We start from the raw sequence: 23,618 nt of genomic DNA on the forward strand, positions 1-23,618 counted from the left end.
CAAATGAGTTCGGACCTCTCTAAAACAAACCAAACTGAGGCCATTTCCCAAGTTTAGAGAGCTAAAATACAATGGAAAAAGGCAAAGCAAACCTTGAGTATTTTGTGTTCCCACCACACAGGTTAAGTGAACTGCAAGCGGACTTGAAGTGAGCCCCTTTTCTGCTGGTCCACCCTGGATTTCTGGTTGACGCTTGCAGTGATCTGTGACTATAGATTCTCAGCAGTTAACAAGAACTTGGACATTATGCTGGCTGCAAGCTTATCTCAAAACTGACTTTTAAAGGAAATGATTGAACAACTGCAAGGAGTATAGGCGTGAGGGTCCTCAACTTGCTCTCAAATTCTTCCAAGTACAGAACTACATCTGACATTTTGGTAAAAATGTTGTGCCATCTTTTCCATCTGACTTATTCTGAGGTATATGAGATGCTTTCCCTTAAAGGAATGAACAAAACTGCACAATTTATCCCTTGTTTGTATGTGTTTAAAAAAAATTGAGGTTTACTGATGACTACTGAAGGTGCAAAGCCACAAATTTCTTTCGTTATCCTGAGAGGCTGGTAAAGCTGCTTCCATTAACAAGTCCAAGAACTGCTTACCTTCACTGTAAGAAATCCATCCAGCCATTATCCGTAACCACTTATCCTGTGCAGGGTCGCGGGCAAGTTGGAGCCTATCCCAGCTGACTATGGGCGAGAGGCGGGGTACACCCTGGACAAGTCGCCAAATCATCGCAGGGCTGACACATAGACAAACAACCATTCACACTCTTGGTCAATTTAGAGCCACCAATTAGCCTAACCTGCATGTCTTTTGGACTGAGGGAAACCGGCACAGCTGGAGGAAACCCACGCAGACACGGGAAGAACATGCAAACTCCACACAGAAAGGCTCCCGTTGGCCACTGGGCTCAAACCCAGAACCTTCTTGCTGTGAGGCAACAGTGCTAACTGCTACACCACTGTGCCGCTCTGTAAGAAATCCACTGACCCATATTGTAGCCAGCCAGCCGTATTTACTTGCCACTTCCTCCTGAAAAACTATTAAAGACTGGATACCCTGGACTTGTTATCCTGGGATCATATTTTCCTCTGACCACTCAATTCTCTTCAAGTTTTTAATGCATTATATTGCATACAGAAGTGCAGAGATCTAATCTTCAAGACTGCAACCTTTAAGATTCTGAAGCTTGTTGCCCGAAATGTGTACAAGATGCAACACATGCCATATGAGCCACAGCTGTGAAATGTTTCTCGCCCTTGAAGGCAGTGTGGGGGGGGGATTCTTCCCAAAACTTGTACATACCATTTCAGAAAGTTTAATAGTTCATACATTCATGAGCTGTTCAATTCAGGAAAATCTTGCATAAAGAACTAATGCATATTTAACTTATGTTCATGATTGATCTTGGGCAACATACCGTACAGGTTGCACCTACAACACCAGGAAAGAGAGACGACAATTATTTCCATAAAAGCAATTACCTCAGATCACCTTACAGGCATTAAGCAGGTGCTCTTATCCAAAGTGACGCATACAACAGGACCCTGATTTACCCATGGCAGTAGGCAGCCTGAGGAGCAGTTAGAGGTTAGGTGCCTTGCTCAAGGGCACTTCAGTCATTCCTGCTGGTCCAGGGAATTGAATCGGTGACCTTTTGGTCCCAAAGTTGCTTCTCTAACCTCTAGGCCATGCCTTCCCCATGATGCCTTTTCAGTAGCGAAGGAAGGTAGAAGATCAAATCCATGCTAACCTTTGCTGACCCTTCTATATTTGATCCATCAGGAGAACTTCCTAGGCCTCCAGGCACTGTACCCATGATCCCAGGTGAGTGAGGAGTTTATAGTGTTTGTCCATTGATGCTGATCCATTAATGGTCTTGCTCAACTCCTTGCCATTTGGCAAGTTATTCTGGTCTAAGGTTTTGATTATGGGTTTGTGCACCAATGCACTTCAACCATATGATGCCACTTGGGCACCTGAATAGTACAGATTGGCAAAGCTACTAAAAATGGTGCCAGTGGTGTAATTCTTCATTGGCAAGCAAAGTACGGTAATTTGACCTGACTTCGGCAGCTTTCTTCATTTGCCAACAAGGAATATTCATTATTATTGGTGTGGAATTGTTTTGTCTTTACATACAGTCTTTATTCTTGTTTTTCTTGTTTCATTTTATTTTCTCTAATGTACATGGGCTGTATTTTTTTTCTGGTTGACATTTCAAAGACAAAGGTCCTACAACAGAACTCGGAAGTTGTTTTGTTTCAAATCTGGCTTCTTCCCATACTTGTTGGGCAAAGAACTATGAAAGCAGTTGAAGTGGTGGGGTGTATGAGAAGATAAGTGGGCCTGAACTCCTCTATTGCACTCGGACATACGGCCCTTCCTAAAACTTCCTCTGATATGTCCATCCTCAGACATGTACTGGATTTGATTCAGCAGAAACTGCCTGATTTGGAGGCAAACCTCATCCAACTGAGCCACAGGATTTCACACACGGCTTGATTTATTTATTTTGGGGGTTAAATCAAACAGCTTTGATGCAAATAAGGTCCAAGATTTAATACAATTTAATTTGTAGGGTTTTTTTTCCCCTCCAAGTGTACATCATCCAAAGTCACTCAAGTACTTTGCTAACTATTATAAAGAACGAGCTTAGTAATGTGTGTTTATGCACGTTTCATGGCAGTTATTTAAATCGGGGGGGAAACATGTCCACTGATGTCCCTGATTAGTTCATACAAGCTTCCTCATTTCATTGTCACTACAAATTATCTGATGATCTGGGGTTTTCTCTCACACAACCACAACGGTCTTTGTAATTCACATTGAATGAAATCAAGTCAAGTTTATTTGTATAGTGCTTTTAACATCAGACATTATCGCAAAGCAGCTTTTCAGAAAATGAAAGACTTTAAACATGAGCTACTTTTATCCCCAATGAACATGCCTGTGGCGACGGTGGCAAGGAAAAACTCCCTCAGACGACACGAGGAAGAAACCTCGAGAGGAACCAGACTCCAAAGGGAACCCATCCTCATCTGGGTGTTAACAGATAATGTGATTTTATAAATAACTCTCTTCTATAACAGTGTCCTACAGAATCAGAAAGTATAACTGTGAAAACAGGAAAAATCATTATAGTTTTAACAGGAAGTCTGTTTTGTTGACGTTATAAACTGTTCATTGATGGAAATTTGAGTGCAAAACTCTTCATCGATATATCTAAGTGGAGCTACATTATCTAAAGTATAGCGGAACATTGACTCTAAGCATTCAGTTGCCTGATCAAGTTCTGCGGGGGCTGACGGTGATCCAGTCCAAGTTGATAACTCTGGGAGATCATTTATAAAACTCTGTGCAGTAGTTGATGTGAATGTACGTTTAACACAGTAGCGTGGTGAGGATTATGGCTCAGACATATTTTGAATAAGATGAGAATGATCTGCGTGCGGTAACGTCAGACTGTGAAAGTGTGACTACATTTTCAATGTTAGATTGAGAGTGTGACCACCATTATGAGTAGGTCCTATGATGTCCTGATTAAACCCTACCGAATCTAAAATGGACACGTGCGCTGTTTTCAGAGGATCTTGAGGGTTATTGAAGTGAATATGAAAATCTCTGACAACTAAAGCTTTATCGAAGGAAAAAATCAGGTCTGAGATGAAAGCCACAAATTCCGAAAGAAACTCCGAATATGGCCCCGGGGGCCTGTAAATAAGTAATGGAATTAACTGGGTAAACTTATTTTTCGAGGCTACATACATTATATTAGTATGAACAACTTCAAATTTATTGAATTTATAACCAGGTTTTTGTGTTACACCTAGATAATCATAATAAATAACGATGACGACGCCTCCTCTGCCAATTAGACAAGGCTGGTGTACAGTATACAACCGTATCCAGGAGGACTAGCTGCATTTTAATGCTATATATTCATTCGGCGTAGTCCATGTTTCTGTTAAACATAGTACATTAAACTCCTGGTCAGTAATAAATTAGTTAACAATTAGCGCTTTAGATGCAAGAGATCTGATATTTAATAGCCTTACCTTTAGCTCAAAGGTTCTGGCAGCAGCTGTACAGTCAGTATGAGCTAATTAATATAAAATTAGGTTACTAGAACAAACTTTCTGAGCATTTTCTAATTTTTTGTTTGGCTCGGGGGGAACACACAGTCTCAATATAGCGAAACCTGAGTGACGACACTCTGCAGCTAGCAGACAGTCGGTTTAGCCTGTTCGTCTGTTCCCTGGCCTTGGCTCTGGATTGTCAGAAGTTAACTAGGCCTGTTCTGAGACTATGAGCTATGCTGCAAGAAATGAGAGCAGCACCTTCCCGAGTGGGATGGATACCATCCTGCCCTAACAGGCTAGCAGTGCCCTCAAAATTAGTCAAATTATCCATAAAGCTCACACTGTTTTCAGAGCACCACCTGGACAACCAGCAGTTCAGTGACCATAAACCAGATATAAACAATATCCAGAAACACCGCCACCTTCTCTGGGTCCGAGTTCTTTTACAACCCCGATTCCAAAAAAGTTGGGACAAAGTACAAATTGTAAATAAAAACAGAATGCAATAATTTTACAAATCTCAAAAACTGATATTGTATTCACAATAGAACATAGACAACATATCAAATGTCGAAAGTGAGACATTTTGAAATTTCATGACAGCAACGCATCTCAAAAAAGTTGGGACAGGGGCAATAAGAGGCTGGAAAAGTTAAAGGTACAAAAAAGGAACAGCTGGAGGACCAAATTGCAACTCATTAGGTCAATTGGCAATAGGTCATTAACATGACTGGGTATAAAAAGAGCATCTTGGAGTGGCAGCGGCTCTCCGAAGTAAAGATGGGAAGAGGATCACCAATCCCCCTAATTCTGCGCCGACAAATAGTGGAGCAATATCAGAAAGGAGTTCGACAGTGTAAAATTGCAAAGAGTTTGAACATATCATCATCTACAGTGCATAATATCATCAAAAGATTCAGAGAATCTGGAAGAATCTCTGTGCGTAAGGGTCAAGGCCGGAAAACCATACCGGGTGCCCGTGATCTTCGGGCCCTGAGACGGCACTGCATCACATACAGGCATGCTTCTGTATTGGAAATCACAAAATGGGCTCAGGAATATTTCCAGAGAACATTATCTGTGAACACAATTCACCGTGCCATCTGCCATTGCCAGCTAAAACTCTATAGTTCAAAGAAGAAGCCATATCTAAACGTGATCCAGAAGCGCAGACGTCTTCTTTGGGCCAAGGCTCATTTAAAATGGACTGTGGCAAAGTGGAAAACTGTTCTGTGGTCAGACGAATCAAAATTTCAAGTTCTTTATGGAAATCAGGGACGTCGTGTCATTCGGACTAAAGAGGAGAAGGACGACCCGAGTTGTTATCAGCGCTCAGTTCAGAAGCCTGCATCTCTGATGGTATGGGGTTGCATTAGTGCGTGTGGCATGGGCAGCTTACACATCTGGAAAGACACCATCAATGCTGAAAGGTATATCCAGGTTCTAGAGCAACATATGCTCCCATCCAGACGACGTCTCTTTCAGGGAAGACCTTGCATTTTCCAACATGACAATGCCAAACCACATACTGCATCAATTACAGCATCATGGCTGCGTAGAAGAAGGGTCCGGGTACTGAACTGGCCAGCCTGCAGTCCAGATCTTTCACCCATAGAAAACATTTGGCGCATCATAAAACGGAAGATACGACAAAAAAGACCTAAGACAGTTGAGCAACTAGAATCCTACATTAGACAAGAATGGGTTAACATTCCTATTCCTAAACTTGAGCAACTTGTCTCCTCAGTCCCCAGATGTTTACAGACTGTTGTAAAGAGAAAAGGGGATGTCTCACAGTGGTAAACATGGCCTTGTCCCAACTTTTTTGAGATGTGGTGTTGTCAGGGCCGTCGACAGGGGGGGACAACCGGGTATTTTGTCCCGGGCCCAGGCATGAGGGGGGCCCAGAACTGGTCCCTCATGAAGATGCCATTAATCATTCTGTTTCATTTCAAAATGTGTTGATTTGGGGGAGAAAAATGTGCTATATTTGCATTCAATGAATGATTTCTGGTTCTTTTGCCTTTATTGTCTTCGAAAATAGATTCAAGAACCCACCTACCACCCCTAATGCAGAAATGGTTTGGTCTTTGATTAAGGCGCTAAATAACACGGCACTATTCCATCATAACGCTTCGACAATAAGCGTGCGAGCCCGTTTGCCAACATGCACAAGTCAGGAGCAAAGAAAAGAAAAGAGAAAAAGAGATGAAGAAGCTAAGAGCCTCAGGGGCTCACTGCATAGATATTTTAGAAAAGATTCAGATGATGCAGCAGGTGGTGAAGGCAGTGGGGCAGCTGAGCCAGGTAAGACACAGATAACTTTTTTCCAGCCCCGTAATGTAACCCCAGCACGCGCGACGCACCATTCATAATTATAAAGTAGGGGATAGCAGGGTACACTGAGTGAACACTGAAATGCACAGGGCATTGAATTATTTCATAAACATATCGGTTTAATAACACTGTGTTGCATATATCTCAATGAAGCAAAGAATAGCACATTGGCCCGCAATCATATCCAAATGTTTTAGGCATAGTTCGAATTACGTGGGAGCCAATGGGAGCTGAGTTCCCATTCCCTCAGGCTCCCATGAAAGAAGCAAACTTAATTTTCTGTGGAAGTCTCTCAAATACGTCATATATCACCATAATAAGCTTGAATAGCCTATATCACCATATAAATATAAATAAAACTGGTTTCATTTCTGATCACCATGCAGCCATAACTTTGTATTGAACGTGTTATTAAACCGCAACATGTACGGCTGTACTTCACCACCACACCACTATGCGCGCAAACTGAAATTTGCAGCCTGCGAAATCGAATGTGAAGTTAAGTCCGAAGAAGACTTGTCCTCTATCTCACAACGATCTTCCTTTGTTTAACTATATATATATATATATATATATATATATATATATATATATATATATATATATAATTTGTTTAACTATATATATATATATATATATATATATATATATATATATATAATTTGTTTAACTATATATATATATATATATATATATATATATATATATATGCAACACCGTGTGTGCGTGCGTGCATGCGCACGCCTGTGTGTGAAAGCTGTGCACTGCAGTGCGCAAAAGTGTGCTGGTCCAGGAGAGCGAGTATGCATTGCTTTTTTTTTTTTTTTTTTTTTTTTTTTTTTTAAATAGAGACCCCCATAGGGTCAAATTTATAATTCGAACCCTGGTTTTAGGCACGCTTGCTGAGCTGCGCTGAGCTGGACTCCGGTTAGCTGAAAGCCCGTGGAACGCTGCCTCTTGTTAATTAAACCTTATTTTGTTGGAAATCATCCCGTGTAGATACGACGGCATGTGAAATTGCCAGCTAGATAGAGTTTAATGTAACGAATGGGCTATAAATGGGGTGTTTTGAGGTTAGTCTGTTGCAAAACATTAAACTTTCGCTTAGACTGGATACTCTTCAAGCAATTCCCTTGCTCAAGTGAAAAATGATAGGCCTGTATGAAAAGCGCAATTAATGAAAGTAGCCTAATAAGCCCTAAATGAATAAAACAACCTCTGTTTTATTGTTGTTGCTTACATGTTAAGATTTTGAAATCTTCTCGGTCCAGTTCTATATCCAGGGAACGTTGTAATCCTTTTGGTTTATCCGTAATAAACGTGTCAGCCCCCAGGTCAGATAGGCTAATGTTACGTGGTTGGGAGGGTGTCAATTTTTTTTTGTAACATTCTAAATCGAGTACGGAAAGGATGTTTATGAAAAACAAGACAAAAAAAATACACTGAAAAACTCACTGTATACATCACTAGTGGTGATGCTTCTATGTTCAGATTTTGGGAAAGCCATAACTCTGTTCTCATTGAGGCCCAGTTCCATCCCGTAAGCAATCATTTTGGTTTATCAACTACCTGCGCTCAAACATGTCACAGGAGAGGCTCAATGGGCTGGCTATGCTCTCTATACTGTTTTTATTTTTTATATCTTTATCTATTTATATTTCTCCTTCTATTTATGATGTGGTTGTCCTGTCTTACTGTTATGTGTTGTATGTATGGTCAGGTGGCGTTCAATTTCCCCCTTGGGGATTAATAAAGTTCCTCAATCAATCAATCAATCAATCAATCAATCAATCTATAGAGTGCGAACTTGCAAAGAAGCTGGACTTCAATGACCTTATTGACGACTTTGGCACAGCAAAAGTCCGGCGCATTGCATTTCGCACCTGAATAGTTGCAGACTAAGGAAATGTTCAAACTGTAAATATGTTGAAATAAAATGGTTGACTGTTATAATGGGCTTGGAATACCTGTTATTTAAGGGTTGGAGTGAATGGAGACTGTGAAAAGAGGGGTTGGGTGTGGGTGGTTGCTGTGTGGCGATGTGCGTGCGTGCGTATGTGTGTGTGTGTGGGGGGGCACTCAGATTATTTGGGGGGGGCCCACTCAGATTATTTTGTCCCGGGCCCAGCCAAAGCTGTCAACGGCCCTGGGTGTTGTCATGAAATTTAAAATCACCTAATTTTTCTCTTTAAATGATACATTTTCTCAGTTTAAACATTTGATATGTCATCTATGTTCTATTCTGAATAAAATATGGAATTTTGAAACTTCCACATCATTGCATTACGTTTTTATTTGCAATTTGTACTTTGTCCCAACTTTTTTGGAATCGGGGTTGTACGATGGACCCAGGCGAAGTGGAAAATTGTCCTGAGTTCTGGTGAATCAAAAGTAGAAATTCTTTTTAGAAATCATGGACACCACGTCCTCCAGGCTAAAGAGGAGACGGACTATCCAGCTCATCAGTGCACAGTTCAAAAGCATTCAGCATCTGTGATGGTATGAAGGGGCATTAGTGCACATGACATGGCTAACTTGTACAGCTGGGAAGGCATCATTAATGCTGAATGATGTATACACGTTTCAGAGCAATATGCTGTCATCCAGAGAAAATCTTTTTCAGGGAAGGCCTTCTTTTTTTTCAGCAAAACAATGTCAAACCGCTTTCTGCACAGATTAAAACTGCATGGCTCCGTAGTAAGAGTCTGGATGCTAAACTGGCCTGCTGCGTTCCAGACCTGTCTCCTGTTTAAAACATTTGGTGCATTTTGAAGTGCAAAATGTGACCGAGGAAACCCCAAACTGTACAACGTTTTTTTTTTTCCTTTCAGAACTATAGCAATTGGTCTCAGTTCTCAAATGTTTAGCGTGTTGTTAAAAGTCGAGGTGATGCAACACAGTGGTAAATACGCCCCTGTCCCAAATTTTCTAAAACGTGTTGCTGACATCCATCCATCCATCCATCCATCCATCCATCCATTATCTGTAGCTGCTTATCCCGTACAGGGTCACAGGCAAGCTGGAGCCTATCCCAGCTGACTATGGGCGAGAGGCGGGGTACACCCTGGACAAGTCGCCAGATCCGTGTTGCTGACATCAAATTCAAAACGAGCATATATTCTTCAAAAGACAATAAAATTTTTCATTTTCAAAATTTGATATTTTGTCTTTGTACTATTTTTAATGAAATATTGGGTTTCCATGATTTGCAAATTATTGCATTCTATTTTTATTTACAATTTACACAACGTTCCAACTTTTTTGGAATTGGGGTTGTGAAAGTAGTTAGTTGCTAGTGTTGTTACTAATAGTTCTTAAAGTTTCTACCACAGCTTACAGCACCGATCCTCACAGCAACTCTTTCTCAAACGGACAGATTCCCCTGCCACCAGGTGCGTTTCCATCACAGTTTGCTGTGAGGAGGTGTATATTTAAAGTTTAGTATTCCTTCCCTGCAAGTTTTGTGCCTCCTCAGGTACTTGCGATGATGGCCTTTCCACCAGGTATATTTTAAAATGCATTGTCAACTTTACGCAACTTCGTACCCCTTCAGCAAGGGAGACTGCACTCTGTGTTTGTGTGTCAGGGTATGTTCCACGTCAGATACCCATGATGATACCCGTCCCTCAGAGACCACTTGGATGTCCACCTGGACTGGAGTACTTAACCCAGGTGAAGCACTGTGTCAATTATAATCTCAGTGGAATAATGCTCAAACAATGCAAAATGCTCACACCATTACCATGCAACTAGAAATGGACAAAAACTGCATGTCCATTTAATAAACAAAAAATTGGAATTGTGAGCAAACTGCTGTGGCATACAGTGGTGCTTGAAAGTTTGTGAACCCTTTAGAATGTTCTATATTTCTGCGTAAATATGACCTAAAACATCAGATTTTCACAAAAGTCCTAAAAGTAGATAAAGAGAACCCGGTTGAACAAATGAGACAAAAATATTATACTTGGTCATTTATTTATTGAGGAAAATGAACCGATTTTACATATCTGTGAGTGGCAAAAGTATGTGAACCTTTGCTTTCAGTACCTGGTATGACCCCCTTGTGCAGCAATAACTGCAACTAAACATTTGCGGTAACTGTTGATCAGTCCTGCACACCGGCTTGGAGAACAGCTTCAACTCTGGGTGTGTGTGAGAGAGAGTGAGCGAGTGTGAAGGATTTGACATTACTGTCCAGTTCAGAACTGAGAGACAAGAGTTTCATCATGTCCCCGCATTGCTAGTTCAAAAGCACCACGAAATTTAACACAATCGATGATCTTGGATAAAATATTACGGTTTTTATCAACCTCTTCATTGTGCCTTCTTACAGCACTGCGGTGCCCATCGTGTAGCTGCACCGCTATGCTAATTCTTCCGAGCACAGCTAGCTTTACGCAGTTTTCCATGTGTACTCTTGATCTTTCCTGCTTCTTGATGCGTTCGGAGAGGTGCTTTAAGTCAGTTTGTCCAGACTGCGTCCACGTCAAATCACACCTGTCATTTTTGAAAAGGAAACAAAAAAAATGCATTGGGTCCTGTTGTAAGCTTTAACTTTCTCCTTGGTTGGCTGGGTGATGTTTATTTCGAGCTTGTCGGGTCGCAGCTCCTTAACACGGATTTTTTCCACCATCGTCCTTCTCGTGAAAGGGTAGTTCAACAAAGATCTCGCCGAATTTGGTGGAAGCTGCCCCTCAATTGTCATCGCCATCATCTCTCTGACTGACTGACCTGAGACCTCAAGTTTATCACCATAGCGATCCAAAACTTTCCTACATTTTCTGTAGCAGGGGTGAAATTTCCAGCGCCCCAAAACCATTAAATTCGTCAATGCTGATTGGCCAAATATTTATTATTTTTCCCTAGCAACCATACACGATTGGCTATTTCACTGCACTTCTGGGGTGCTTTGACGAAGAAGAGAAATGATACGAGTCTGTCGGTGGAAATTCATTGTTGAATGAGTGTCAGTTGGTGGAAATGTTGTTTAAATAATTCAGATTGCATGTAGGCACACACTGTTAAGTAAAACTAACATTGATGATAAAATTTGTGAAAAAAAAAAATTTATATTTTTTCCCCTCCACATCTGGGAGGGCGGCGCCCGAGCGCCCTTTATGGGCCAACCGCCACTGGTCTTTTCTTCTTGCTTTCCATTACTGTAGTCGGTCTTTCACGTTTCATTTGCACGCTCACGTCTTCCATTTTTCTCTCCTGTTTCAAATTTGTATCCCACAATGCCTTGCGCAAACGGGGAAAGCCCACCACGTGATGGTGGCATGACATAGTATCTTGAATTGGGTCATGGTGAAGCAGGAAAAAATCGTGGAGAATTTAGGGCCACATGGCCTTAAATTCATTAATTGTTCTATTTAAATTTTAAAAAACCCTAATAAAATTAGAAGTCTGTGATTCAAACTAAGTAGCTATCGGTCCAATAAACAAAAATAACTGGGCGTCTGGGAAAATTCTTTTTATGACCTACACTTGAAAAATCTGAAAAGCAGTCTAGCTTTAATTACACTATCACACGCAGGTTGACCCGCTCCTTGTCCATCAGAAGGTGGAATTAATCGAAGGTAGGAAACAAAACTATTCCTCATTTAATTACTAACCGCAACACCAAATACAGAAGTGAAACTTCTTTTTATTTCTGTCTTTTTCTCTCTGAGCTATTTTGGGTTGGGAGACCAACAACCAGCACGTTGTGAAAAACAGCCTGGGACAGCAAGTGTGGCTTGCTGAAGAAGAGAGTGTCTCTTGCATGCGGTTAGTTTGCAGTTCTGTGCGCTCTTTTGTCATCCACCTCCAGGACGACATGGGACAGGAAGTGTTCACTCTCACACGGCCTTTAAAGTGCAGCAGCTGCTGGTTTCTATGCTGCCTACGGGAGGTACACGAGGAAGTGGACTGAATTAAGAGGATACCATTTTACTATTCAACTAGTAATTGGGCAATTCCATGTAAATATCAACCTCACCATGCAAAAATAAAGCAACATGTAATACATCAAAACCACTCCCAGAGATCTCACCTAGGCCTGTATTTTACAGATATGAACAAGTTGAACCAATTTGTAACCAACCTAATATGTCACTGTCGGTCTTTCTTTCTTATAATGTAAACCCCAAGCTAAAATCAACTTTGATCATGTACAATTCTATATTATTGCCACAAGCCACAGAAATGTATGCTAAAATCCACAAAACAGCAAAACAATAGCCATCCTAAATATTATTTAAGAACTTTGATAGTTTTAGCTGATATTTAGAGAGTTTTTCAAAGGGTTATGGTGGTTAAATTGCTGATTTTCTAAACATATGCCATGTCTATTTCAGACGCGTCACATCCATAACGCAATTTCGTCACATCCATAACGCTGACTTTTCCTTCCGAAACTCTGCATGAAATACAAAATATTTTAAACAAAGATTTTTTAATATTCACCTTGGACCCCTCTATCAAATGGATATCTCCATTTCGACATTAGGTTTACAATTTCACAGAGTTTGATAAAAATGTACAGTCACCCAAGAAAAGTGATACTTTTTCTGTCACATCCATAACGCATCTTTTATTGGCGTTTTCTGGCATGCCCTAGATGTACTATGGGAATTGTTCTTGTTCTATCACTTCTCCAGTATGGTACAGCCTTAAAATATGCAACACCTGTTTAAATACTGGGAGACAATAAAACATGCACTGGGTCATTTATTGCCATTTTGACTTCAAGTGTCACGTCCATAACGCTGGAATTGCTCAATTAACAAAAAAGTAGTCAACTACTATTCCATCCAGAGTGGCACGGTGGTGTAGTGGTTAGCGCTGTCACCTCACAGCAAGAAGGTCCGGGTTCGAGCCCCGTGGCCGGCGAGGGCCTTTCTGTGCGGAGTTTGCATGTTCTCCCCGTGTCCGCGTGGGTTTCCTCTGGGTGCTCCGGTTTCCCTCACAGTCCAAAGACATGCAGGTTAGGTTAACTGGTGACTCTAAATTGAGCGTAGGTGTGAATGTGAGTGTGAACGGTTGTCTGTGTCTATGTGTCAGCCCTGTGATGACCTGGCGACTTGTCCAGGGTGTACCCCGCCTTTCGCCCGTAGTCATCTGGGATAGGCTCCAGCTTGCCTGCGACCCTGTAGAACAGGATAAAGCGGCTAGAGATAATGAGATGAGACTACTATTCCTGTGGTTGGTTGAAGAGAGCAACTGGACTTGCTTGAAGATTCTTGAAAATGTTTCGCCTCTCATCCTAAAGGCTTCCTCAGTTCTGTCTGACTAATAGGGAGTATCCAGTATTTATCCTCTCATGGATCATCATATGTGGGTGCAATCAGTTAATTATTGATATTAAGTGATCAATCTCGTTAAATCAGTCTCATTAAATTTTGAAGGTCAATAATTAAAATGAATCAATCCCATTGAATCATTTAATTTGACTCGTTTGAATTGAATCATACCATAGAATCACTCTCATTTGAAGTGAATCGTTCAGTGAATCGTTCAATGAATCATTTAGTGAATCATTTAGGGAATTGTTCAATGAATCATTTAGGGAATCATTTAGTGAATCATACCATTAATCCTGGTGCTTAATAATAAATTACCAAACAGCTAAATTATGGTACATTTCCAAATTATTAAGATCACTTACCATATTATATAACATTTGCACCCTTTTTGAATTCTTTGAGAAAATTGGGGACTTCAGATGTTGTTCACACAAATAAACACAGTTTGTTTAATAAATGAATTTATTATACAAAGATAAAAAGATAAATCAATATATACAAGCAGTGAAGTGTGTGTGTGTGTGTGTGTGTGTGTGTGTGAGAGAGAGAGAGAGAGAGGGAGTGTGAAGGACTTGACCATGTGTTTAGCCTCGTGTAGCTAACTACACGTGGTGGAGGCCTAGCTTGTTGGTAGCTAAACAAAAGAATGTTATCTAAACAGAACAAAGGATTAGCTCTGTGTTTAGCCTCGTGTAGCTAACTACACGTGGTGGAGGCCTAGATTAGCCTTGTGTTGCTAGTATGTGTTTGTGAACGGCCCTATAGCCTAGCTAAAGTGTGTTGTTAGGCCTGATGGCTTGCTGAGCACATGGTAGGCCTTGATTAGCTTTGTGTTGCTAAGCAGACAAAAGCGAAGCTGTAGCTAACCCACTAGCTCATAACCATACTGAATCCACTGAAATCTTAATGACATCAAGATGTATAATAATGAGAACTATATGTTAGTAGTAAAGAATAAAAGAGAGAAGCATGCGCAGCCTATCTGTTAAACAATTGAGAGAACATAGAACCAAAATAAATCAACACGCTGCGTGTTCAACAGTGTAACAATAAACCTGGGTTTAAATTCACACTATTTCAAATAAAAGCAAATTCCTAAGACTATCCTAATTATGCCCAAATGCCAAAATCTTACTTAATCCTGCCTTTAGCAAGATATGAAGAACTATTCGCCGGTGTAGTCTCGGGCCTCGCCGTGGGAGCACGTGAGCCGCTCGTGATGGAGGCGGAGAAACTTTCGGGTCGAACGGAGCACTTGGGTGGTTCCCGTGGAAAGCAGAGGGTTCTTGGTCCGAACCTCAGCGTTCGTGAGGAAAAGTCTCTGATCAGAATAAGATGCACAGCGCTTTGAGTTAAAAAGGATTCAATCGCTTCTTAACTTTTAACTGCCTGGGCTGCAGTCGTGACGTCACTTCTAATGCAAGTAAACCGGTTGTAACTCAGGTTGAGTTTAAAGATCGCGCGACTCTAGAGTTTACCTTTGCCAAGGGTAAGAAGGAAAATCGCGCTGAGTGATGGATCTTGCAAGAAAGAAGACGTCTTTTTGGGGTGGAGAGCGCGCCTCTTTATACATCCAGATCCATCGGAAGCCAGACGTGAGAGAGCAAGATGGTGGAACTTCCGCTTGGATTTATGCGTGCATGGCAGACTGACGTAGTTGATCCCGCCCACGCGTGACGTAGGTCACACGGAAGTTGCCTGGGAATTGTAGTTCTGACACAAGATGGCGGCATGATACCTACATCATAGAATCCGAATCAGAATGCTGATGGCTGCATTGTAGATGGCTGATAAAAGATGTCATAGACACAGGGGCGCAGATAGGATTTTTGAACTGGGGGGGACTAAGCTGTCAGCAAATGATTCCATTTTGTGTGTGTGTGTGTATGTATATATATATATATATATATATATATATATATATATATATATATATATACACTACTGTTCAAAAGTTTGGGATCACTTTGAAATGTCCTTATTTTTGAAAGAAAAGCACTGTTCTTTTCAATGAAGATCACTTTAAACTAATCAGAAATACACTCTATACATTGCTAATGTAGTAAATGACTATTCTAGCTGCAAATGTCTGGTTTTTGGTGCAATATCTCCATAGGTGTATAGAGGCCCATTTCCAGCAACTCTCACTCCAGTGTTCTAATGGTACAATGTGTTTGCTCATTGCCTCAGAAGGCTAATGGATGATTAGAAAACCCTTGTACAATCATGTTAGCACAGCTGAAAACAGTTGAGCTCTTTAGAGAAGCTATAAAACTGACCTTCCTTTGAGCAGATTGAGTTTCTGGAGCATCACATTTGTGGGGTCGATTAAATGCTCAAAATGGCCAGAAAAATGTCTCGACTATATTTTCTATTCATTTTACAACTTATGGTGGTAAATAAAAGTGTGACTTTTCATGGAAAACACAAAATTGTCTGGGTGACCCCAAACTTTTGAAGGGTAGTGTGTATACATGTTCTTTCACCTCCCTCACTGCGATCACCAGGAACTACCTGCAGGCCAGGACAATGATAACATTTTAACATAGCCTATGGAAATCCAAAGTTTACACATTATCATCACGCACAGAAATTGCAAAACTAGTTTTAAAACCGCTAAGTTCCAACTGTTAACCATAGCGAGAGGCTGGGCTACGTGTGTGTGTGTGTAAAGTGTAAACCAGTGCATCCTGACTTTCTAACTATGCCTGTGTGTTGCGTGAGCGGCAGTCAGTCAACAACTCTTCGCAAAGTTTCCTTATGAAACAATATGCTCGCTGAAATTATGGCAGGGAACGCCAGATTAAACATTAAAACTGCCTTCTGAGCACTGTATCTACAGGCTACCGCCGAAAGAAGGAGGCTACCAGAAAGGCATCTCTACTCCGTACGATTTTACTTTCACTACGACATTTCTTTGAACAGACTATCAAAAAATTGCAAGGTGGTATGATAAAGTAAGGCACAGTTTACTTAGTCATTTTTTTTTTTAAAACAATGCAATCGTTTTCTGCCTTTTGGCACCCTTCATCATGCCGTGTTGGGGTCCTGAACTAGGAGGAGCTGTCCCCGATATGCCTGTCAAACTTGTTGTGGGTAACCATAGCAACCAAGCTCGAGCTTGCAACCTGTGCAGTCTGCGCAGCTGCAACTATGTCTGTACTGCGGTGCACCTCAATAAACCGAATGGTAATAAGTCTTTTGATTTTTCCGTGAGGTTTGCCTTATGCAAAGAAAGACAGCATAGACGTTTTTTCCTCCCTATAAGTGGGGGGGGACTGAACGAGGTGAATTTAAATCTGGGTGGGACGAATCCCCCCCCATCCCCCCCTCTATCTGCGCCCGTGCATAGACACCCACCTCTGTTCAGTGATGGTCATTCCAGGTTGACAAAAATGAACGATCCTCTCTGGCTAAGATGTCTGCCAGTTTTCTGGAAGTCCTCTCATACTCCCGCACCAGTCGAAGGGAACTCATCCCAAAGTGAGTAGAAACATATCTGTGAAGAATCTCAGTCATCCAGGTACATAGTAATCTGTGGTTGGTTGAAGAGAGCAACTGGACTTGCTTGAAGATTCTTGAAAACGTTTCGCCTCTCATCCTAAAGGCTTCCTCAGTTCTGTCTGACTAATAGGGAGTATCCAGTATTTATCCTCTCATGGATCATCATAGAATCCGAATCAGAATGCTGATGGCTGCATTGTAGGCTGCCAGAGAGGATCGTTCATTTTTGTCAACCTGGAACGACCATCATTGAACAGAGCTGGGTGTCCATGACATCTTTTATCAGCCACCTACAATGCAGCCATCATTAGTCAGACAGAACTGAGGAAGCCTTTAGGATGAGAGGCGAAACGTTTTCAAGAATCTTCAAGCAAGTCCAGTTGCTCTCTTCTACCAACCACAGATTACTATGTACCTGGATGACTGAGATTCTTCACAGATATGAGACTACTATTCCTATTTTCCATTGTTGGAGCCAAAACTGGTTCAGGATTATTTTTTGGCTGTTTTATTAGTGCAGTTGAATGCTGATAAACATCTGCATCATACTGAACCCTTTTAAAGAGGTACTACGTCAGACAGGTTGACTACCTGGCAGATGTTGCTGAACTGAAATGACTGATTCTGAAACTGAGTACGTGCAACATAGAAGCTCATTTGGGGTCAAGCAGACTCCAACCTCACCAACTCATTATAGCTCACGTTCTTGGATTGAACATGTGCTACGGCAGGGTCGGACGGGTTTTTTTCACCACGTTCAACTCCAGTCCCTGAAAATGAGCTGCTGCGAGCCAGCATGCAGTGCTGATCTGACCTCTAAACTAGCCAGATGGGATTGGATAGCAACGTGCAACCCGTGGCTCAGAAAGCGTTCTTTTGTACAGTGCTGGTCGCGATGGAATTCACTCAGCCAAAGAGGGCAGAATTTGGGGAGAAAAAAAAAGCTCCTTACACACTTTTTCAAGCGCAATATGCGATGTACAGACAGGGCAATGAAGGCAAAATGCAAAACCAGGAAGCAGACACACGGAAATAAGGCTTGGTATCAATGGCTATGGGAACACTGGAGTGTCTACGTTGCAGTGTTTGAGTATACTTAAAAGGTCTTTAAATGCTACGACTGTGTGACTAAGTTCAGGTGTAATTAATTTTAGCATTGACCAGGTGAGTATGTTGGGTGTCGTAGTCCATGGTGGCCATGTCTGTAGGCCGTGACGCAGACTGGGAGCTGTGCTTTTTACCAGTGGTTCCGTTTGTATTGGAGAGCCATGCAAATTCCCGCGTTGATGTGACAATAGTCCTAACAGAAATGTTGCTATTTTGCATTAACCACTACATTCAAATGATTTAATTAGAAATAAGGCTTTACATCATTTACATACGGAGTAGGACACAAGTGTGTAGCAAACCCAGGTGCAGTTCACTTCCAGGCCCACATCTAGAACAAAACGGCTTTCTGTAGTAGTTCGGTTTCTTCTCCTGACCATGGGCGTCGCCACCATTGAATGTGGCGGGGACGTGTCCCCTTCACATTTCATAATTCTTTGTTTGGACCCCCCCTGCATTTAACATAAAATATTAGCTCAACCAGTGCTGTTTCTATTGCTTCGTGAAAGAATGCATTCCACTTGATCGACACCGGAAAACCCGGAGTGGATTTTCAGGCATTACCTACAAGCAGAGAAATTTTGGTGCAAGGTGCAGGCTGCTCGAAAGTGGAGGAGGGAACGTCAGCCCCATTGCCACCTCACAATGTCTAGCTTTTGCTAAAACCTTATTCTTTTGTTATATGCCCTCAAAATGAACCCTAGGCCACGTTAAATTAATGTTCAACTAAACAGTGAAATAAGCTTAGCCGAATGGGGTATTCTTGGTTGATGATGAATTGTTTGCAGTATTTGCTCCCTCCCCAGACACAATGGACATAAGGACATTCTTTACAAAGAAGCGGAAAGTAAGTCAAAATTTCCCCACAGGACAGGTTTTTTTTTTTGTCCCAATGGAAATGTTCATGCAGTTAGCTGGCTGATCAATGTTAGGAGATGTATCAGCTAGCTTAATGTTAGCTATTGTTTAATTCAAACCCAGTAGGCTGACCTTATTGCAATGCCAAGAATGAGGTCAAGTCTGCTCTGATGATATTTATTGATTCCTTGTTTTGTCTGGTCTTTGCCAGTTTTCTGGAAAGTAACATGGGAAATCAGTGTATACTGATAATACTGGTTTACCTCTGTCCATATCTCCGTCCGCCTGAAACGCCCTTTTTCTCAGCAACCACAAATCATAGCCACTTGGGGTTCTATACCATGTATATCATTTTCAGGTCTGTCGCACATTGACTTCTTCCTGTTTACCGACTGAATGTATTTACGAAACATATAGCGTGGATTTACAAAATTTTCGTAACACTTTTCTCAGCAACTGCTTGATATTTGGTGCCGAGCTTCAGCTTGGGGTTCTATACCGTGTATACCGTTTTTTTTTTTTTTCAGGTCTGTCGCACATCGACTTCCTGTTTACCGACTGAATGTATTTACGAAACATTATAGTGTGGGTTCTGACGCTATTTCAAGAAGCAAAATGACAGTTTACCAGGATGCTGTTTGAAATCCCTGGGGAGAGACACTGCTCTTTACTTACTTGTTTCAGGGTTAATTATTTGTTGAAGTCAACATTCATAATAAGTGTCCTATTCCTTCGATTGCTTGCGTTCTGATACGCGAGAGCGGGGGGGATACGTAAGTGAGCAGTAGCTCACAGTTCATCTTGATTTATTTAACCTACAATGGCTTCACTATGCTGTAGTACATCATCGACATACTTTGCCTTTGCAGAAATGTTAGATTTAATTCTGAATATTTTCCGTAAAACATCTTGGTAGCTGTGAAGTATTTTTAAACTAGCCTAACTTGGTGTAACACCTGTGACTGGCAACGCTTCTGTTCATAGAATACGAGCCTGGAGCAGCGTGGGTCCTGCCCCGATGGGCCTCTCTTAGCACTTGTTGCAGTTTCTATGTTTGACCACTAGGTGCAATAGTAATTTTGTGCCGCTAAATGGGGCAGTGAAAACAGTGAGCAAATCAATGCGACATCGACTTCTATCTGTCAAATAGTGACGTTTAAAATCGTTGGTATTTTAATGGAATTTAAGTTATGAATTAGAACTTCATGACGTTTGCAAAATATCAAGGTAGCAAAATTGTAAATGAATAAACACCGCTGACTCTTTGTGAATATCAAGCTCTTAATGGAATGAAATCTGATCCATGCCTTTTTCTGTCTGTATTCTAGCTCTCAGGTCCTTAAGACTCTCGAGGTTTCCTGTTTACGGCAGTTGTGATGGCGGTTAAGGCTCCGTTATTCCCATGTCACTTCTTAGCTCTTTGTTTTGTTGACCTCCCTTCCTTTCATGCCACTTGTATTACTTTTTATTTCAGATTCAGTATGTGAACTGTTCCTGCTATTGTCCTTTTAGCAAAGCCTGAAAGATAATGGCTTACAGTTCACAACACTTTGAAAACATATTGTCTGTTTTATAGAGAACTGACATTTACAACTACATATGAAATACACTGTGTTTTAGCTTGAGGTCCAGGCCCCTCCTGGCACCGCCATTGGATACGTGGTGCAGGACTGGCACCTGTTCCTCCCCAAGTTCACCGTCAGGGATGAGAGAAGGACAGCGGTACAGCAGATCATCGGACCTTTCTGTGACTGGAACTGCTGTTCAGACGTCATTTTTAAGGTTCCGTCTGCAGAATGTAAACTGCCAAGTTACTGAAGTGCCTCATACCAGAGGGGTTGAATTCCAACACTTTATGGCACTGAACTCTGGATAACCACCAGGGAGAGTAGAACTTATCTGGAGAGCTTAACTCTGAGATCTTATTTTTTTCATTTCCAGATTTTCTTTTGCTGTTTTGAGATTTTATTTGGAAATTTAAAAATTTTCTTTTGCCTGTGTTTTTTATTTATTGATTGGTGTAATTTATTTTTTAATTTCTAGAATTTCTTTTGACCATTTCGAGATTTTATTTGGATATTTTAATATTTTCTTTTGCCTCCCCCCCCCCCCCCCTTTTTTTTTGGCATAATTTATTTTTCCATTTCGAGATTTTCTTTGGTCATTTTGAGATTTAATTTGGACATTTTTAACATTTTCTTTTGCCAGTATTTTTTTCTTCTTGTTAGCGTGATTTATTTTTCCATTTCAAGATTTTCTTTTGTCATGTTGAGATTTTATTTGGACAATTTTTTTTTTCTTTTGCCATTTTTTTTCCTTTTTGGCATAATTTATTTTTCTATTTCTAGATTTTCTTTTGCTGGTTTGAGATTTTATTTAGACATTTTTCTTTTGCCAGTTTTTCTTCTTTTTGGCATAATTTATTTTTCCATTTCAAGATTTTCTTTTGTCATTTGGACACTTTTTTTTTTGCCAGTTTTTTTTCCTTCTTCCTTTTTGGCATAATTTATTTTTCCATTTTTAAATTTTCTTTTGTAATTTTGAGATTTTATTTGGACATTTAAATATTTTCTTTTGCCAGTTTTTTTCCTCTCTTTTTGGCATAATTTATTTTTCCGTTTCTAGATTTTCTTTTGCTGTTTTGAGATTTTATTTGGACAGATTTTCTTTTGCCAGTTTTTTCTTTTGGGCATAATTTATTTTTCTATTTCTAGATTTTCTTTTGCTGTTTTTTGAGATTTTATTTGGACATTTTAAATATTTTGTAAGTTTTTTTTTTCTTCCCTTTTTGGCATAATTTATTTTTCCATTTTGAGATTTTATTTGGACATTTTAAATATTTTGCAAGGGTTTTTTTTTCCCCTTTTTGGCATAATTTATTTTTCCATTTCTAGATTTTCTTTTGCCGCTTTGAGATTTTATTTGGACATTTAAATATTTTGCCAGGGTTTTTTTTTTCTTTTTGGCATCATTTATTTTTCCATTTTGAGATTTTCTTTGCACATTTTAATATTTTGCAAGTTTTTTTTCTTTTTGACAATTTTTTTCCATTTCTAGATTTTCTTTTGCCATTAATTAATTTATTTATTAGATTTTTTTTTTGACATTTCAAGAATTTGTCATTTTGAGATTTATAAGATATTATCAAAGCATTTAAGATTGTATTTTGGCAGTTTCTGATTCTTGAGGATCCTCTTCTGTTGTTTACATTTTTCAGAGTATAGCCTGAATACCTAGTAAATGAATGAATCGAACAGAAAAGCACAGGAGCCACAACTGGCCAAATTAACATAAACATTATATACACATTGCAAACTACTGTGTGTATATATAAATTCAGTCGATGATGTACAGTACTATGCAAAAGTCTTTGGCACCCTATTTATTTTTTTCATCCAAATTTTCTGACTTCTGCATTTAGTCAAAACATAAAAACGTTCATTTCGTTTTCCAGCACAAAATTAAACGTTACAGGAGAAAAATGTTTGCATCTGAGCAGCATATTCCATAAGAGAGCACTTTTCAGATTAAAAAAGAAAACATAATGAAGGCTACTGGGTTTTGGCGCAAAATTAAGAAGCAACTGCGGCTGGTTCTGTAAGATGCTCGGTAAAACCAACAGCTCATTTCCTTATAAAACTGCACTCACTGGACCTGAGACGAAAGCAAGGGGTCGTCTCGTACCAACTATTGTGGCTTACTGATTACTGTTTATAGTAGTTTTTTTTAATGTTGAAACATTTAATTTCATTATTTTAAGCCATTTTTGGTCGACAGCATTTCTTTACATGGACCTAAGACTTTTGCACAGGACTGTAAGTGTACAGCCAATTACCCAATCACTACTGCTTATTCCCCCCCCCCCCCCCCCCCCGGATAGGTCACATCCCTGGACGAGGCTTCAGTAATTGGTAGGATAAGCAAACAGTGGACAGACTTGGACACAGAAATGTTTACAGATGCAGATAATTTCCGTGTCCAGTTTCCCATGGATCTGGATGTTTAAAATAAAGGCTGTTGTATTGGCCGCTTGTTTCCTCATTGTAAGTGTCATTAATGTGGATATTAATAGACTACATAGTGTATGGTCGGAGACATGTATGAGAACAGTGAAACAGCAGTGAGGTGTGCAGTTGGAACGACTGAATGGTTCAAGGTGAAGGTGGGACTCCATCAAGGATCTGCTTTAAGTCCTTTCTTGTTTGCCATAGTGATGGATAGCTTGATGGACGAAGTGAGGCAAGAGTCACCATGGAACATGATGTTTGCGGATGATATTGTGATATGTGGTGAAAGGAGGTCGAGTTGGGTTTGGAGAGATGGAGGTTTGCATTGGAACGAAGAGGAATGAAGGTGAGCAGTAGCAAGACAGAATACATGTGCATCAGTGAGAATGGGGATGAGGGTGTAGTGAAGATGCAAAGAAAGCTGGTTGAATTCAA

At 40.4% G+C, this 23,618-nt stretch overlaps 1 protein-coding gene across 1 annotated transcript; it reads left to right on the top strand.

The window, feature by feature from the left end:
• The first annotated feature begins 1,819 nt into the window (after positions 1 to 1,819).
• Positions 1,820 to 23,266, top strand: LOC132886567 (phospholipid scramblase 2-like). The gene is made up of 8 exons (XM_060921370.1): positions 1,820 to 1,829; positions 9,742 to 9,817; positions 9,881 to 9,924; positions 10,008 to 10,093; positions 11,958 to 12,000; positions 12,094 to 12,314; positions 20,797 to 20,958; positions 23,057 to 23,266. Exons 1-8 carry the CDS (start codon positions 1,820 to 1,822, stop codon positions 23,180 to 23,182), a joined length of 768 nt encoding a protein of 255 aa, XP_060777353.1. The 3' UTR covers positions 23,183 to 23,266.
• The last annotated feature ends 352 nt before the right edge of the window (positions 23,267 to 23,618 follow it).

Source organism: Neoarius graeffei, chromosome 1 (genome assembly GCF_027579695.1).
Source record: "Neoarius graeffei isolate fNeoGra1 chromosome 1, fNeoGra1.pri, whole genome shotgun sequence".
NCBI lineage: Eukaryota > Metazoa > Chordata > Actinopteri > Siluriformes > Ariidae > Neoarius > Neoarius graeffei.